Below are 18791 nucleotides of genomic sequence, written 5' to 3'. Positions count from 1 at the left end.
GGCATTTGGTCATAAACCAAATTAATTCTGCGTGTTCTTACAAAATGTTCATGACAATCCATCTAATGCGCGTTTTTCAATAACCTTAAAAATGTGCCAGCGTGACTTTTGTCAACGGAAAGCTAGCTCGCACAGCTCAGTCGGAGTAAGAAGCGTTCAAGCTGAAACATAAGAGTTATGACACTTTTAGTGTTTTGCTTGGTGCAGTTTTTTAACACTCAATGGCTAAATGCCACTAGTGTGACTATAAAGACCAGATATTCAAACCTAAATCGACATACAAAAATCTGTTGTACCCAGAATGCAACTGATGTCCGTTACTTCTTGGAGTTATGTACTACACACTGCTCTCTGCGGCTGTTTTCAACTGACTCTCCCTCTGCCATCCCAGCTCCTTCTCTCTTCTCATTACCATACACGGCCATGGCATCTCTTGCCTCGTGCATCCTGTGTGTCCCACATCTCACTGATGTGTGTCTGTAGGCTTCTGTTCTTCATAGCCGTAGGGGGTTGTTTGTTGCGCTTCCCCACTGAATCTTGCGCTGCTGCTCGGATTCATCCGGGTGCACAATCACGAGAAGAGCCCGCTTTCACAATACGAGAATATACCCCATTCTTGGAATAAAATGGATCTGCATCCTCAGATTCAAGTGCCACCGACAGAATTACAGTCAGGATTGACTTAGTCATGAGATGGATTACATACACCTAGCATGCATTGGCTGTACCTCAAGATGTAAGGTATACCCAATTCTCTGAAGAGCAACAGGACCCATCTTCCACAGGCAATACTGAGGATTACCAGCTTCTCTGTACCGGCTGCTCAGCTTCTAGCTCAGACTCCCTTTTGTGTTCCCTCTACCTTGTCTCTCCAAGAGCAATGTGAGCTCTCCAGAGCAAACAGACAACTGAGGGACGACATATTTGAGGCTGCGCTGTCCTTCTTCTAGGTTGACTGTGCGAGGGCACACACGCACATTTCTTAGTCCAGCTGGTTCAAGATGAAGCCACACATATACAGAATCCTCCTGTTTATTTACCTGTTTAATTGCTGGTGCAGTGACCTTGAAACGTCTGACTGTGCAAATAATAAAAATGCAGGCAATGTGAGCTTTTAATGCAGCCGTATGTCAGTCGCTTCTTACATCCCTTCATTGCATTCTGACTAAATATGCATTCAAGGTTTAAGTTTGTCTAGTCACCCTCAGGCATACGCAAGTATTTTCAACCCTGGAAGGGGCTGTTTAGCATATTGTTATGTTTATTAGTAACCAGGGACAGACAATCCAAAATTGAACCCATAAAGGGAAAATCCCAGGTGGAGTTTGAGATGAAACGGAGACATTTACCTGACATATGTCCTCTTACAGGTGTTGTAAGACAGCTGAGATAGCAAATTAGCATTGCAAAAAGTACAAACGGCTCAGCACTACATTAGCAACAAGTGAATGTACATTTTGGACTTACCTTCAACAGGTGGACTGAATCATGACTCCAAATGAATGCTAACGTTGCTGCACGGCTGCTGAGGCAACTAAATGCTGTAATATCAAGTACAACAACTTCATAGGGTGATAATATGTGTGACATTATGGCAAGAAAAGTTGAATTAACTGTCTTTTTCAAACCACAATGAACACCAAGACACCCAGGACATCTTGAGATCAAAACTACTTGTGGAAAAATAGTTTTGACTTCATGCAGGAAGTTCGGTCTCTAAAGAAAGTCAGCGTGTCTTTCTGCTTCCAGCAGCTCGTTGCGATTAGCAGCGCAGCGTCTTCTGCTGCACTGCACTTCCAAAACTACACAAGGATTAATGAAATGAAAGGGGTTATGAAAACCCCTCTCATGTAAGTTTGTTCCTCGTTGTTTAAGATTTGGCACTCCCGGTGTGCGTTCCGACTAAACTCAAAACATTAAAGAAAATCTTCCCTGAGCCAGAGGACCTTAACACCGTACCACTGCCTTTAATGAAGAAACACTGGTAGCACTTTATAATAACTTCACACTATTTAGCATTAGAAAAGCATGAGTAAACAGTTACATCTTCTATATAGCATTGTTCCAACATGAACTCTCATTAATATGCAATTCATGAACACAGTTATACATATTTTATTCTTCATTAATAAGCTTGAATATTATCGTTTCATGATTGGGTTTTCATACTTTATGAATGATGGATTCCCCATTTGTAAATTAAGTAATATATATTACAAACTAATTATGAATGACTTGTAGATAATGCACTAAAGGTTAACATGTGCTTTACAAACAAGTTTTAATACTGAAATTCATGATTATTTCAGGTAGTTACTACTCGTTAGAAGTATTTAAGTATTTTGTGTGACCTCATCTAAAGTGAAGACTATTTTTGCTTTACAACGTATTGATAAATTACACATAGTCAAGCTTATTGATCAAGAATACAACATTTATGACTGTGTTTATGAATTACTAATGAGTGTTCATGTTAGAACAATGCTTAATAAATGATGGATTAAATGTTTACTCATGCTTTACTAATGCTAAATAGTGTGTAGGTATTATAAAGTGCTACCACAAAACTAGGGTTTGAGTCATGTTTGTGTTAAATATGTTGGTCCTTGAGAACAAAAAAACCCATCCACTCATTAATGAAACTATGTTGGATGATGACCTGAAGGTGAATCGTGTGCATGTGTTTCCTGTGTTTCTCCGTGTGACCCTGCACTTTGTTGTGCGTATCTGGATAAGAGCGTCAGACAAAAGCACTTAAAATGTAAATGTGATCTTTCTAAGCTGCTGTCAGGCATCTCAGATATCAGTGGAATTTAACGTTTGACATTTTTTTCCCCCTTAACAATAGAATTAAGTCTCAGAGCAGCTGCAAGTCCATGACCGTTGTGGTGCCATAACAAACTGTGGGCAGAGACGCCCGATCGCCAAAAGGTTCAGTGCCTGTGTACAGTAACCATGGTGCTCCCACTTCCCAGACACATTAAGCTCTCGACGGTGACGTAGTGGAGACACAGGCTGAGAGCTGGACAAGGTGTCCTCGCCTCTGTGCTCCCTGCTCTTTTTTGACCTTCATTAAAATGCCGTGGCCTGCCAGCAATTAATGCCACCGGGGCACCCGAAAGTAATACGAGGCCGATTAACCCGCGGATCAAACAAGTGGAAAGCGTTGGTTTAAGCAACTGCTCGACACTTGTAGAGTAACTACCTGGGCTGCGTGTATGTGTGGGTACTAATGAGTGTCTACCTCGGTTTGGTGTGATGAATAATGGATGATATAGATTATGCAACCAGCAACCTGTGAGGAGGAGGAAGCCGGTCTTCCACTGTATTCTCTAACAAATTGATATTTTTAGAAGTTCAAATGTTGGACATGTTTCTACTTTTAAAATGTGTTATATTCTGTATTCCACATGAGGTATTTCTACCCTCGAACCAATGAAAAATACACTTATTTCAGGTTTGATGCATCGTAAAAAAAGTCAGGTTACAACCTACTTCGGTGGGTGTCCCCGCTGTAGCAAGCAAACTAGCAGCAGCGCTAGTGGAGAGCTAGCAGCAGCGCTGGTGGAGAGCTAGCAGCAGCGCTAGTGGAGAGCTAGCAGCAGCGCTGGTGGAGAGCTAGCAGCAGCGCTAGTGGAGAGCTAGCAGCAGCGCTAGTGGAGAGCTAGCAGCAGTGCTAGTGGAGAGCTAGCAGCAGCGCTAGTGGAAAGCTAGCAGCAGCGCTAGTGGAAAGCTAGCAGCAGCGCTAGCTGGCTACGGCGGGGAGCTAGTGAGGACACCCACCGAAAGGTAGTAGCGGCTTGTAACCCGACTTTTACAGTAGTCATATTTATTTAAATAGGTTTCATTCATGTATTCAAGAGGGTTTTTTTGAAAGGCACTTCAGCCAGAACTCTTGTAGTTTAGTTATTCTTTAAGTGTAGTTTCAACCTGTTCTATTTTATAAGAAAATATAGATATTTGTCTTTTATTTTGAATAGATCAAACGTGTAACTTGAAAGAGGTCACTTGGTAGTGACGGATCTACAAAGAATAATCACTAACTGCAGATCCTCTCAGCTCTCAAGTGTCTCTTATCTCATTCATTTGGTTTTACGGCGCCAATTTTACTGTTTTGGTTCATCGACATTGTTTCCAGCCACAGCAGGAAGCTCAAACAGATCGACTGTGAGCCACCTGCTCAGCAACCAGCATTGATCTGCTGCGCAGGCAAATATTTCTGTCAGGGTAAAGTGAGCAGAGCTGAATTAAGGCGCTTGAATATTTAACCTAGATTCACCAGATGAACAAAACACAGGACTCACAATAATTGTTGCTTTGTGTCTGCTAGATATGCAAGTCAGCAACATTGGACCTATCGATTTCTTAATTAAAATGTCAATATTATATTTGTATCAATCTGCTTTTTATTAGCCCTACATTGAATGGTCAGTTTGTGTGTTTTGAAGTGGAGTTGCATGAGGTATCCATAATTAGTGTATTAGCTGCAGTGGACGAAGGTCATCACAGCAGCAGCGAAACATATTTTAGTGACGTAAAAGAACAGACTGACTTAAAAACACCAACGTGTATTCTGACAGCAATCAATAAATCAAGAGATCTCACAAAATTAAAAAAATATAAAATCTGGTCTTTCTGGCTGCTTCTGGACTCTAATAAGCCTGTTCAGTTGTTTCCCTCGGCCCGGATGTAATGATTGGACCAGCTATCTGCCCGTCTACCCTCCTTCCTGTTTGTACTCTGTCCATGCACTCCTTCAGAGTACAAACAATAGCCATGTTCGATGTTTACATACATTATGATAACTTTGGGGGCGGGGCTCAGGAGAGAGGCCTAAAGGGACGGCCGGTCAGACTTTCTTGCTGGATTGAGCGGCTTTTGGATTGATTTGATCCATTTTTTATATGGTGTACTCTTGCTAGTTTCTCAAGATTACTGACCCTGCCTTTAAACTGATATGTGTGGCGAGTGTGGCTCAGTGGTGAGCAGGGTCGTCTTTCAATCGGCGGTTTGATCCCCGGCGCCGCTAGCCCATGTCGATGTGTCCTTGAGCAAGACACTTAACCCTAAATTGCTCCTGTAGCTGTGTATACGAAGTATGAATGGTTGATAATCCTGATGTGGCACCTGGCATGGTGGCTCCTCTCATCAGTGTGTGAATGGGTGAATGATGTCATGTGGTGTTAAAGTGCGTTCGATGGTCGGAAGACTAGAAGAATAAGAAAAGCGCTATACAGGTCCATTTACCATATACATGTTGATGTTTCTTTAGTGGCTAAAATATGTTTTCGCTGCCGTCCCCTTCCACAGCAGTAAGTTGCTTTGCCCCTGTGTTATTACTTCTTTCACCGACTACAGATAACTGCCCATACATCCCATATTCAGATACTCTAAACTACCTCTTGAACATATTATTGTAAAACCAACATAGACACGTTTTGGTTATCAAGCATGAGGTTTCTGTATTTCAGGTTTGGTCTGTGCCTTCCTCACTGTTGGAAGTGATGTCACAGATTGCAGGTCACCAATCAGGATTAAGCGACATCAACATACATCTTTTTTTTTGTTTTCCTCTTCTACATAACACCCGATGATGCTTTGACTTTGATTGTCTCTTATTTAGTCATGAATATTTATTTTTGCGGAGTTATAAATAATGGATTCAGTTACTTGAAGGATTAATGTTAAGTCACGAGGCAGCAGATGAGCAGCAGCTGGAAGTTAACGCCTGAACTCACGGTTGTAGGCTGTTGATTCTTTTATTAATAAGCCATTACATGAGTGTGAGATGTTCTGTTTTTTTTGGTTTTGTGTACAGGATAAATTAAGTATTTCAGATATAATAATAGAATAATTGGATTTCCGTTTGCCAGCTGTGTCAATTTAGAGTTTAAGCAACAATGACTCACTCGCTCAGACCCGTAGAGCTCACATTGTGGGTGTGGGCAGACATTCAAAATAAGTCATAGTAAAGTGGATTGGAGCCAAACAAAGGTTGAGTCATGCGGTTCATGATGAGAGCTGCCTCGGTAGATTCATAAATGTGTCAAACATTCGAGGCACTTTGGTTGTGACGCTGTAGAGTCACAAGGGCTGTGATACAATTATAGATTATATTTAGTTGCAGCTGGAAAAGAGACTGCATTTAGGTTGAAAGAGGTTACGTACAGTTGTTTCTGTGGTTTGACGTACTGACACACATCTTCGTGCACAGCTGTATCCGTCTAATATTGCGCTCTGTTTTATTATCTTGCTCATGATTCAAATTATTTTAAGATGCATTTTAGCCACGCTACAGACTTTCCCATCCCAGAGGATGTCTCACAAAGAATCCCCTTACTTTTCTCCTCGCGGTTGATTTAAAAAAAAAATTAAATATTAATAATTAACTATCCGATAGAATTTCTATTATATGGTCCAACCATTTTTTAATCGTATACATCGACTTGATGTATTCATTTGGGAGAAGCCTTTCTCTCCAAAGTGACACATAATGAGGAACAATCCAAGCCACGAGCTCACACAGAAAGAAGCCTTTGAGAATAAGTGGCTCAACACTCAATTCCTCGGTGGAACTGAGCCGAGTAAATTACTTTTTTTGTGGGGGAGAAAGAGCTGAAGATGAAGAGATAGAGAGGGCGAGAGAGAAAGAGCACACTCGTGGATGAGGTTGGTCATTGAGCAATTTTTTTCCAGACAGAAAGGGATTCAGCTGACCGAATGGAGGCGGGTAACGAGGTGGAAGGTGAACATTAGTGACTTGAACTTGCAGCTGCAGAGCGATGGAGTGAAGTGACACCGTGCTTTTTGCTGGTTGAAGTCGCGCTGCTGCATTGTGGACAATTTACGCGGTAAGACCGATCCTCGGACTTTTCCTTCTCTGCCACCGTGAAGTCGACGTTTGTGGCTTTTGAATGAAACTTGCTCGACTATCGGTGTCACGCCCGGGTGTGGTGGGACATGGACTCAGCCGCAGAGGAAAACAGGAAGCAGGTTCAGGAAAAATCAAAAGGCACTTTACTTAAAGTTCACAAAAACAGACACAAAAAGGGCAGGCACCAAGCTGGAGCAGGGAAAGCAGGGAAAACACAGGTGTAGGACATTAACAATCAGGAGACACACACGCACCAGCAGGGACGAGGCAAACAGGGGACAGGAAGTGCAGAGAGACAAGAGACAAACTACAAAATAAAGGCAGCACACTGCTCCGTCATCACTAAGGATGGGTTAAGATGCAGAGACTAATTTCCCCGAGGGGATTAATAAAGAATAATTTCTTTCTTCTTAGTAGTTTGTTCATGTTTTCATCCTGGGCCATCGGGATGTTAAACCTTCAGTTAGTCCAGTACTTTGGTTCATGTCCGTCGACCTCAGCTGTACTTGTTTAGCGCTAGTTAGCAAATGTTGCTATGTTGACGCGCTAAATAAATGCTTGGAGAAATAAATTGTACACTCGAGTTTTTCCTTTGTGTCACCGTGTTATAACACTTCTCTGAATAATACCTAAAATGTAAAGAAGACATATTATTTGTTTGGACTATGTTTACACATTTTAATGTAACAAACAACAACACATCATAACACCAATCCTACTGCATGTCTGAATATACCTGCATTCACCATCCGTGTGAGAATACTGAATATATGCATTTATCCACAGACTGAGCATATTTATACTTTCAGGTATATATTTATAAGCACAAGACTTGCTTTATAATCAAAAAAGACATCTCAAAACATCTCTAAACTCACACTGAGGGGTACAGAGAATCCGGCTTTCACTATTTCTTTTGCAGTTTATTTTTTAGCAGACGGCCAGCAGATTTATTATTATCCCTACGTTTGAATGCCAAGCTTATGCAGTAGTGCTATAAAGGATATTTGTTTTTACAAAATCTGTTAGTTTATTAAAGCAATCAATTTTCACATTGTTTATTATAACCCCTCCTACTTAAATATTAAGATGCTCTATATAATTGCCAAGAAAGTTTTCTGTAGAAAGGAAAATCTGTCTCTGAGACACTTTGAACAAAGATTTCTTGTGAGCTTCCCCAGATCAGATTTACAACTTGGCAAACTCACAGCATCTCAATTTGAAGATTGTGCATTGCTTCTCTGTGTCTGCCTGATAAGACTGGTGTGCTTTTATTTCAACCAAATCCTGTCAGAGAATATGAATCGAAAACACGTCAAATGTTCTTCTCCTTCGGGTCGCCGGCGCTGGATGTCTGGAGCGCGACCCTCCAGACTCTCAACCTTAACATTAGAGAGACCGGGCCCTTTCCACCTGCTTTCACTGTTCATTAAAGGGTGTGATTCTCTTTCCGCTGCACTACATGCGTTCACCTGTGCACACATGAGCACAAAAGCACCTGTGCATGGCACGGCTCTGTGTGGCGGAGCAAATACGTCTGTTCCCAAGACAACAGGAGATAATAGAGTCATTATAACAGGACAAACAGATTACACAGCGCGGCGCTGCCGCTGAACACCAAACATCCCATCGACCACGCCAAAGAAATATTATAAGTCCAGACTGAATCGGAAAAAGTAGGCTTGTAATCCAAGACATCTTTTTCCTCTTTTACTTTTTTAGGTCCGAGCTGTATTTACGTTTCTTTTGTCTGTGTGAGTCCCCCGAAAGAAAAGCACAGTGAAAAACGTTCACGAACATATCTCCTCATTGTCTTTCATCCACCCTTGATGGACATTATTTGAAATAGAAATCCAAGTTAATATCTCACTGAGCCCTGTAAATCCCTGTTAATCATCCCTTACATATTGCCTTGGGACTGCATGGACACGAATGAATGCTGAAACATGAGCGCTCCAGCTGATTTGACGTCTCCGTGGGCGTGATTCCATCGCTCGTTATCCTTTTTAATATACCGCTCTCATGGCCTCCCGTGTTAGCGTTTGATCGCTTGAAGATCCAGACTTCAACACGGACACTTAGGCGCTCTCGTGTCTCAGGTTTACACTTAAAAACACAACGCCGGCTAATCTAATGGAGAATACATGCGACTGACCCTTCAGTTGGCAGCTGCTGAATCGATACCTAATACACTCCAGTCTGATTGCAGCGGGGAGAAGCTGTGGAGCGCGATGGTCGCACACCAACACCGCACAGACAAAAACAACCTTCACTTGGTGTAATGTCTCGATGTTGCGTGTTAAATGAGATTGTTTACGGACGAGATTTGTGGTTATCGGTCGCCGCGCAAATCAAACGAAAGTTGTCACTTCGTCACAGCTGCCACTGTAAGTCGTTACGTCCTAATTACTGCGCGAGAACAAATTCAAGCAATCAGAATCAATATCAATTAATTTGCTAATTTAGAGAAAGGAGGGAAGAAGACAGATGGCTGGGCACGAATACAAATGGGTCCTGAGATGTAATTAGAATCGACGGACACTTTTGGGACGCCACAATTATGTTTCACTGCGTTTAGCACGTGGTGTTTACTTTGACCCACATTGATTTTTTTCCCTAAGCAAATATGCAGAGGTTCTTAAAATGCTTCTTCCTCCCGCACGAAATAAAACAAAGTCCTAACAACGGAGAGAATATCACGATGAAGCCACTTGTTACAGAGTTGCATCACATTCGGCTCATCTTTCCAAGTTCCACGCCGTGCGTTGACATTCAGACTCTTTCCCCGCTGTACGGCAGAGCAGTGAAAAGTTTTTTAACAAGGTTGTTGCTATTGTCGAGGACTATGTGTGCATGTGGAAATAATGTGCACAGTGCTGCTCCTCGTCAAAGGCATTTTATCAGCTCATCTGTAGTCGGCACACACCAGCGAGCTGCCGCTGACCTGCAGATGCTCTTTCAGCTTCCTGCACAGACCTCAAACTTCAAGGTCCCGACCAGCGACCCTGCATGTTTTACTCATTTGTGTTGCGTTTCATATACACATATATTTTGGGGGTTTTATTCTGGCAGCTCACTGCTCACTGGGAGAGACTAAACCTCGCTTGACATATTGTACAACACTGGTTTGTTTTTGTGTGTTTTTTATTTTATTTATAGCTTTTTCTGGAGATTTCAGCCCCGTCTCACGGTCTTAATCAGCAAACGGAGTTTGTTCTGTTGCCAAAAAGTGACCCTCGTTTGGATTTTCAGTCGCGGGATGGCCGATAAAACCGTCTCAAAGATGTTCACGATGAGATCTGTCACGATAATAGTTCATACTTGTATGAGATTTATGGTTGATGGAGTTGTTCTTTAATCTTTTTCCTCGACCATGAAAAAAACCCACACAGTTAACTAATTTGTCATAGCGTCGCTTTTTTCTGTCACTGCTGTTGATCAGATATCTTGTGTATATCTTATTTTGAGCATCACATCCCTGCAAAAGAACCTGTTTTACTATCAGCGTTTGATGGATTCGGTCCAGTAACATTGCGAAAGTCTAGAAGAGCACCACAATTTAATTATTTCATCCCGATTTAAGTTAGCATTCGGGGCTAACTGGAGATGAGCTGACTCTCCAACACTGACCCTTTTGCTTTCTTTCTGGCCTCCAGCGAGTCCAGAGGGAGGTATCTGTCTCTTCAGCTGCTGAATGCTCCACTACGTTCAGCAGCGAGCCGCTCACGTCAACAGGAAGCTTACAGACGGTTTATCAGAGCTAGTCTGCTGAAAAACAGCTGACTTGGAAAAGAGGTTGACGAGAGAAAAGCAAAGCAAAGAGCTAAAAGAAGCTCAACAGGTTTGTAAATCAGCGAGAGACTGAAGACCGAAGACACTCTTTTCAATTTAAAGAAGAAAAAACTGAAAACGTTCACAATCAAACAAATACATACATACATGAAATGTTTAAATCTACCTTTCAAATCTTCAATATCGGTATAGAACGGTTCTTTAAATTGCACTAATGCTGATAACACACATATAAGTTGCCTTGTTGCTATAGTACAAATACGATTGCTGGAGTCTTTCTAAAGTGCTCAACTCAACACATGCTGGAGTGGGTGTGGAGCCATATGGGAAAACACAGAATCAATACGAGAGTGCAAAACTCAGAACTTGCTCAGGACGTATCGAGAATAAATAAATACATAAAAAACATGCCACACACCAAAAATATTATGGCAGTTGTTGAAGTGATACACATTCCAACCGATGGTGGGTGTTTCTTGGCCGGGATTTTCATGTTTAATACTCACATTTATGGGCTGTGGTAGAGCAGCGATAATCAATACGACTCTTTTTTTTTTTTTTTCCAGCGCTGCATATTCAACAGCAGTTGGCTTCATTCATACCGGTAATCGCACAGCAAATCGTTTGTGTTGCGTTTCAAAAATCTAAAGTACGAATCCTATTGTCGGCCCCACAGGTTTGTTTTCAAAAAAGTCTGTTTGTCTGTGAGTCAGCAGTTTGTGGTCTAAAGATAAAGTTTAATTAAGCTAAAAGCTTCATTGGCTCGGCCGTGACTCCTGTCCGATCCCTCCTCCATACTCTTCTACCTCGCCGGAAACTTCTGACTAATTGGACGCCCCCGCCCGCCATCATCTTTGAGCCCAAAATTAGATTAATGAGCGGACACATTTCTGTGGCATGCATCCATTCAATACCCCTTCTTTTGGCAGCGCTCGAAGACTCTGAGGAAGATTTCTTGCTTGGTCATGTTTGTAAACAAAAGCTGACCCCCGGGGGCTTTCGGGGTAGCGGGTCCAGCGCTCGTGACGCCGCGAAATACCGTCCTGCTTCACTAACCCTCTGCTGTCTGTCTGCTCTCTTCTCAGGCTACGGGCATGCAGCGCCGGGGACCGATGCGGGGAAGGCCTTTTGCATGTTTTATGCCGTGCTGGGAATCCCTTTGACTCTTGTCATGTTCCAAAGTCTGGGCGAGAGGATGAACACTTTTGTCAAGTACCTCCTGAAGCGCATCAAGAAGTGCTGCGGCATGAGCATCACCGACGTCTCCATGGAGAACATGGTGACGGTGGGGTTCTTCTCCTGCATCGGCACGCTGTGCATCGGAGCCGCCGCCTTTTCCCATTACGAGGACTGGAGCTTCTTCCAGTCGTACTATTACTGCTTCATCACATTAACAACTATAGGCTTTGGGGACTTCGTGGCCCTTCAAAAGAACCGGGCCCTCCAGAAGAAGCCCCTGTACGTGGCCTTTAGCTTCATGTATATCCTGGTGGGCCTGACGGTCATCGGGGCCTTCCTCAACCTGGTGGTGCTCCGGTTCCTGACTATGAACAGCGAGGACGAGCGGCGGGACGCCGAGGAGCGGGCCTCGCTCGCCGGCAACCGGAACAGCATGATCATCCACATCCAGGACGAGTCGCTGCAGCGGGGCCGGCGGCGGCGCGAGGTGCCGTACCGACCGGAGGTGACCGACTTGCAGTCGGTCTGCTCCTGTATGCACTACCACTCGCATGACTTCGGCAGCTCTGGGGGAGGGATGGGAGGACTCGGCTGTGCCTTCTCCCAGCAGAACTCGTTCAGCTCGCAGCTGAATCCCAATCAGTACTTTCGCTCGGTCTCCTACAGGATCGAGGAGATCTCGCCCAGCACCTTGAAAAACAGCTTTTTCCCTTCGCCCATCAGCTCGGTGTCTCCGGGCCTCCACAGCTTCACAGACGATCACCAGCTCATGAGGAGAAGGAAATCCATCTAAACCCTAACACACACACACACACACACACACACACACACACACAGACAGAGAGGACACATGAGGTGTCATGTTTTATACACAAGGTCAAACATTTCCAATGCTGCTCCTTACCAAATCTTATTTCAGCACTTTTTTTTTTCCTCCTCCGCCGTTTTGGTCGTGTGTAATATAAAAAGTATTCTTGGGGGACAGATGAAGAACACTGTGCAGAGCAGCGCGGACACAATGGGATGCAAAGCATGAAGCATGGATGTCTATTTTCTCAAGAGATTGCTCCATATACAAACACAAACGACGAGACCTTCCTTATTTCAGACTTACAGTACAGAATTGATATATTAACTTTGGTTACATGCCAAATGATGCACACTTGGGGAAATGCTATTTTTCAAAAGGGAGTTCGCTTGTTTCACCTTATTAACTTGAAGTTATGTACTATCCCATTGCCTCACTGCAGACAGAGATTTAAAAATGACTTAAAGCATCAGGTATTGTTTTCTATAAGCAATCATATATTTAAATGGTTTCACCATGCATCAAGCCAAAATATTGTTGCCAATATTAGCATGTGCATTAGATGTCATTTACTGAGTGTGCCATGGTTGTGTGACATTCGTTAGTCCTTTTGTAGAACAGCCAAATGAAGGTGTCCGTGTGTCTTGACTTCAGAGGATCATGCTGCTGTTATTAATGTGTGCCCTCATCAGGAATCAGATCCGGCCGCAGAAGCTTTAATTTCAACGACGGCCTTTTTTTTTTTTTTCGTAATTAGACGTCAAACTGACCTGAAGGAAAAACCACACCATCCCCACGACACTTTTAAAGAGATTTGCATTTCAGCACATTACATTCATGTTCTATTAAGTGCCCTCCTCAGTGCATTGATACTTTTAAAACCAAGCCTAACATCCATAAGAGTTAACGCCATCGCACAAGAGCAGAGAGACCAGCTTCTTCATTTACAGTCAGAAAAAGATACATAACGAAAGACTCATTCAGCAATTTAGTTTTCCACAAAGTTTGGGGACAAGAGAGGGAGATTTAGAAAAAACTGAGTAAACCAGTGGATGCTGAGATATTCAGAGTTTTAGACTCCTGTAACCATCGACCTCTAAAAACCTACATTGAAACCCTACACCTCCAGTTTGCAACGCAGGGTTTCATTTAAATATTTTAGGTATCAAGCTCAGGTGAGATACACCTGATGGCATCAATATGACATCATCAGGGTTATCGAGTCAAACCTTAAAAAGCTTTCCGATCAGTGACCCTCTGCACCATCTGCATGGCCAGGTCGCTCCACATATTCACTGTTGATTGGCTGCAACAATTTGGCATCATGGGAAAATGTAGTTGCAGCCGACCGATAAGTCGGGTTGAGGAGAGTGAACGTACAGGTTCTTGGAAAATGTCTCAAATGACTCAAATTAACAAAGTGATGATGGTGTGAGCCAGTGTAAAGAGGATCAGCAGGTTTTAACCTGCAGTGACCAAAGTGCAATTAAGTGACTCCAGCTGAATCCATAAGCAGTGATATTTGTAATCAAAGGACATGCATGATTGTGCTCCAAAGTCCTGAATAGTATACACAATGCATGCCTCCGTAGCAGCTGACCCCGGGTCTGCTGGTGAACCCTGCAGCACTAAGAAGCAGAACTGACGGAAAAGCATGCAGAGCTAAAGTGATGGCTCTTGAGGTTTTGATGCACTTTGGAGCCATTAAGGGAAACACACAACCTGAGAAACCCATCAGCACGGACACACGCAGAAATAGCGAGTGTGAGTTAATGTGAGGGGACAAGCTGAAGATTACAGATAAGAAAAATACTTAATAACATCAGTATGATCCTCTCACTTTCTGTAAAATATCAGCAGAAGATAAAGGAAAAGGGACGATTTCTTTATGTTTGACGGATCTGATAAGTGCATGAACTATGTATGATGAATTGGGAAATAATTTCACAATAACTATAATATTTTAATGGCAAATAGTCTTAAGAATGATTTACAATACGAGCTGTTTCCTTTGCCAAAGTCCAGCAGTTCTTAAATGGATACACTTTATTTACTGAATTCATTCTTCATTCAAACAAACTGTACACTAACGTTTTGTTCTCAGGTTTGACTGAATCACCCTTTTTTTTGTTGGTTTAATCTATAACGAACACGATCCCAGAAGTGCAAGCAAACGGCCAACTAATACAATGTATATATCAAACCCTCATTTCCAAATAGTAGGAATTTTCTGAGAAATACGACTGAGATGCATCATCTCGCTGTCTGTGCTGCGTCTGATGCAGATGTGAACACCAGGAGTCAGTTGGTATAAAAAAGGCCTAATTTGTGACAGGGCTGGGAAATATTTGAGCAATTCTTGATATTTCTTTTTGATTTTTTGCCTTTTTTTTTAAAGCCCAACGCTCCTTCCCTGTCACAACTTATGCTTGCTGTCAAACACAAAATATTCACTATAACTGAGCTCTTGAATTAGGCAGGATTAAAGCGCTACACGTGATTTCTAAAGGCCTTTTAAGCTGTAAATGTATATTTAAATATCAATTATTTGTAAAGACTAGAGTACAGGAGAGCTTTTTTTTAAGTTACACAGGGTCGGGAGCTATTCCCTCAGTCAAGTTACATCCTTCAAAATCAACCAATATTTCTGGAAACACACCAAACAACACCAAACACCAAATGTATGGCCCTTTCAAGAAGCGTTGCAATCAGTATTCTTTGCTGCCTCGTGTTTAACAGGCTTACATTCATTTTCTGGGGAGCTGAGCGTGCCTCACAAGGTAAATGCCACTCTGTTCGGGTAAATGGTGAAACGCCGTGAATCCTAGTCAGTCGTGACGAACATAACCAGGCGCGAAGCCCGCAGATAAGCCCGAAAAGCATTGTTTCATTATTGGAACTATACCGGCTTATCTAAATATCCTGTGTACAATATGTTTATAACAACCTTTGGAATAAAAAAAAAACAATGCCTTTTCACGGCTGAGATGCATATGTATTTTTACACATTAGCATATGTGCCTTGAAGAAACAGCAGTCAGTGTTTCTGTTGACGTGGGCACATTTAAATGTGGTCGATCTGTTTGTGCTTTAGCAAACCTAAACGGAAGGTTATAGGAGGTCTGAAGTGCAAAAAGTGGTTAATTTATAGACGGATCTTTCTGACAAACCAGTTCATATGAAGAGATGAAAATCAACTTCTAATCTTACCAACTCGCCCTCACTCCCAACACGTCAACTGCCAGTCAGTGGCCCCGTGTGTGTACGCGTGAATTCACCACTTTAATTAACCACGTGTGGACGTCTGTCGGACTCTCCTGCACATTGAAACATTCTGTTTAAGGCGTCCTTTCAGCTTTGTCTCTTCCAATGCCCCCCCAAACAACATGGCTCATTAGCTTCACGGTCACTAGCTAGTCACTAACTCTGCTTGCGGGCGAGTTGCGAGTGAGAACCTGGTGGATCTTACGCCGGTACCTTCTATAACCACGTACACACCCAGTGCCAAATCAGACTGAATCACTCTTTCCTTTCAAAAAGACATAATCATCCGCAAGCAGCTTAAAAGATAATTCCAGCATATCGCAAATTGTTGTTTTTTCTTCATAGTTTTGACTAACACTATCAGTAATAATCAGGCAGTGATGTACTGACAGAGGGGATCACTGAGATTTTGGGAATGCCACAACATTGCTACAAGGCGAGATGACACAAGAGACACAAGCGGCCAGATGGTTACACAGGTTTTAAGTTGATGCCAGCAATATTCCCTCAAAAAATCCCCCTAAAATGAAAAAAAACAACTCAATATTGTCCGTTTAACCACAAGGATTTCAATCAGATGAAGCAACAACATGTTGCACTGACTAACAAGTTCAGATATCGAGGTGAAAGCGGGCACTGCAGTCACTTCTGACTCTGAGTTGATCTCACACCTGATTGAAAATTGTCTCAATGAAATGCTTTTTGCTGCATTGATATTTCTTTGTTCATTTGGGTGCAGCAAAACAAGCTAATCACATATAGCTGACATATTATCAGAGTTTGCATCTACAATTCATTCACAGTCTTGTATCTGAGGACCTGATACATGTCAGTCCAATACTGATTTTCCCTTCAGCTTTGTTTCTCTTCCAATGCCCCCACAAACAACATGGCTCGTTAGCTTCACGGTCACTAGCTAGTTGCTAACTCTATCTGCCGGCTGTTTAGCGCTGAGCAGTGGCCTACAGGGAGTTTATCTGTTTATCTTTGCGTCCATAAACGTTCTTTATTCTGGCTTAACTATTCGATTCTCTTGTTAACACCTGCTTGATGTTGTGGCTGTTAAATACTTGCCTCACTAGACTTTCTTGTAGTGATGTTGCAGTTGTTCCCAGATCTCAGCTTTTATTTTGATGAAGATAATGTTCTCATGACCGTCACAAATGATGGCAGACGAGCAAAAATAAGATTTGTAATAAACTGGAATTATCCTTTATATGTTTCCAATACTGATAGGGTTGAGCACATTATCTACCTATAATAAGTGTCACTGACGTCTTACCTTCCATTCAGTTCACAGCCAAACTTTTCCATGAAGCATTTTGGGGAATGTATCAGCCATAATGGATCTTTTTCTTCTTCTTTTTCTGAAAAAAAGCAGCAAACAAATGAACTCATTTGCTTTTCTTTTTCTGCCAGTCAGATCGTTTTTCACACCCCTCCCAAGCGCGTGCATATTACTCAGATTTGTCTGCCATCACTTGATGCCGCATGTCATATTGATGGTCCTCGACTGAATGTTACTCTATAACACAGATGGCACGGAGCAACAGCCACATGTCTCACTCAGCGTTTTGCTTTCTCGAGCGTTTCCCTGCCACGTGGCATCAGACAACACAAAGGTGAATTGATTCCTGATGGTTATTGGTTCGTTTTGGGTTTTTTTCTCCGGTATTTCCCATACGTAGCCGTGTTTGGCTTCCAGGCGTCATTTATTGCGTGTGGCAGTACATGGAGGCCATTTCTCTGTCAACAGTGCCATGTTTTTTTTTTTCCGACAGGGATGAAGAGACACAAATTGCACTACAAACTGTGTAATACCATATATAATAGAACGGCTGTGTTCCATAACTTCTATTTGTGAAATATCCTTTGCAATAGGTTCTTCTGTAGGTCTGATGAACAAATAATACCATGTACCATATTCCTTACAGGAGATTATATCCCATCCATGTGGTTTTGCGGTCATGTTGAGCCGACCGACGTCTTCTGTCACAATTTTGAACCTGATGTCTGTACAGTACACTCCAGTGTGGGTCGCTTCTCTTTTCCACCACACGGAGAAGACATTGTTGGGAATTGTGCAGAGTGAAATGAACATTTTACATAACATTTTACATTTGTATGTTTTCCATTTTTTTTTCTTTTTTTTTTTTGGTGCGTGTGTGCATGATTTGGTGTGGATGACTCACTCAGTTACACAGCCTGAGTGAAGCCATAACACACTTGAATAAAAATGATGAGCCTCCTTCTAAAACCCTCTGTCTCGTTCTAACTGCCTAACATCTGAGAAGTTTCATTTGCACATGAGGTTTTACGTTGTTAAAAAAAGTTGTGGCATTATATATATTTATTAAATCAACGGTTTAAATGATTTGTAAATGTGCTTTGGGCCTTTTTTTTCAGTCTAAACTGATTTGAGGTCAATTTTTAACTCACTTGTTATTTAATAATTAATCTAAAATACCTCTTGAGTTTATTCAGAAAGCTGAAACTAATACTATTCTCACTATCACACCTTTTTAAAGTCAAGGTCTAGACAAGTGTGGCCTTCTATCAGTTTAAATGAGAGGAAACTGGCCTCCAGGAGTATCTGCAGACGAATACAAAGAAACACTGTGAGCTAAATTGAATAGTCTCCATCTAAAATATTCCGACATCTTACAGAAAATGATCGGATGAGAGTACAAAAATATGAGCTGCAAGAGAAAAGATAGATAATCCTTGATTAATCCTATAAAACTAATCACATTACCTCTGTTTTTTAGCCTAGCTTAGCATAAAGCCTGGAACCAGGGGGAGACAGCTAGCAATGGCTCTGTTCAAAGTTAACAAGCCAACACCGACCAACACCTTTAAAGTTCACTTCATAAC

The 18791-nt window shown here is 42.2% G+C and overlaps 1 protein-coding gene across 1 annotated transcript in view; it reads left to right on the top strand.

The window, feature by feature from the left end:
• Nucleotides 1-18157, top strand: part of kcnk9 (potassium channel, subfamily K, member 9) — a 41001-nt gene extending 22844 nt beyond the window's left edge. The window contains exon 2 of the mRNA XM_068574930.1: nucleotides 11752-18157. Coding sequence (XP_068431031.1) covers nucleotides 11752-12638 — 887 coding nt within the window. The 3' untranslated portion in view covers nucleotides 12639-18157. The remainder of the gene's footprint in view (nucleotides 1-11751) is intronic.
• The last annotated feature ends 634 nt before the right edge of the window (nucleotides 18158-18791 follow it).

Source organism: Clinocottus analis, unplaced genomic scaffold (assembly GCF_023055335.1).
Source record: "Clinocottus analis isolate CAN_PGR_092001 unplaced genomic scaffold, fCliAna1.0.p SCAF_14, whole genome shotgun sequence".
Lineage (NCBI taxonomy): Eukaryota > Metazoa > Chordata > Actinopteri > Perciformes > Cottidae > Clinocottus > Clinocottus analis.
The sequence above is the reverse complement of the archived record's forward strand: the minus strand, read 5'-3'. Positions and strand labels throughout refer to the sequence as shown.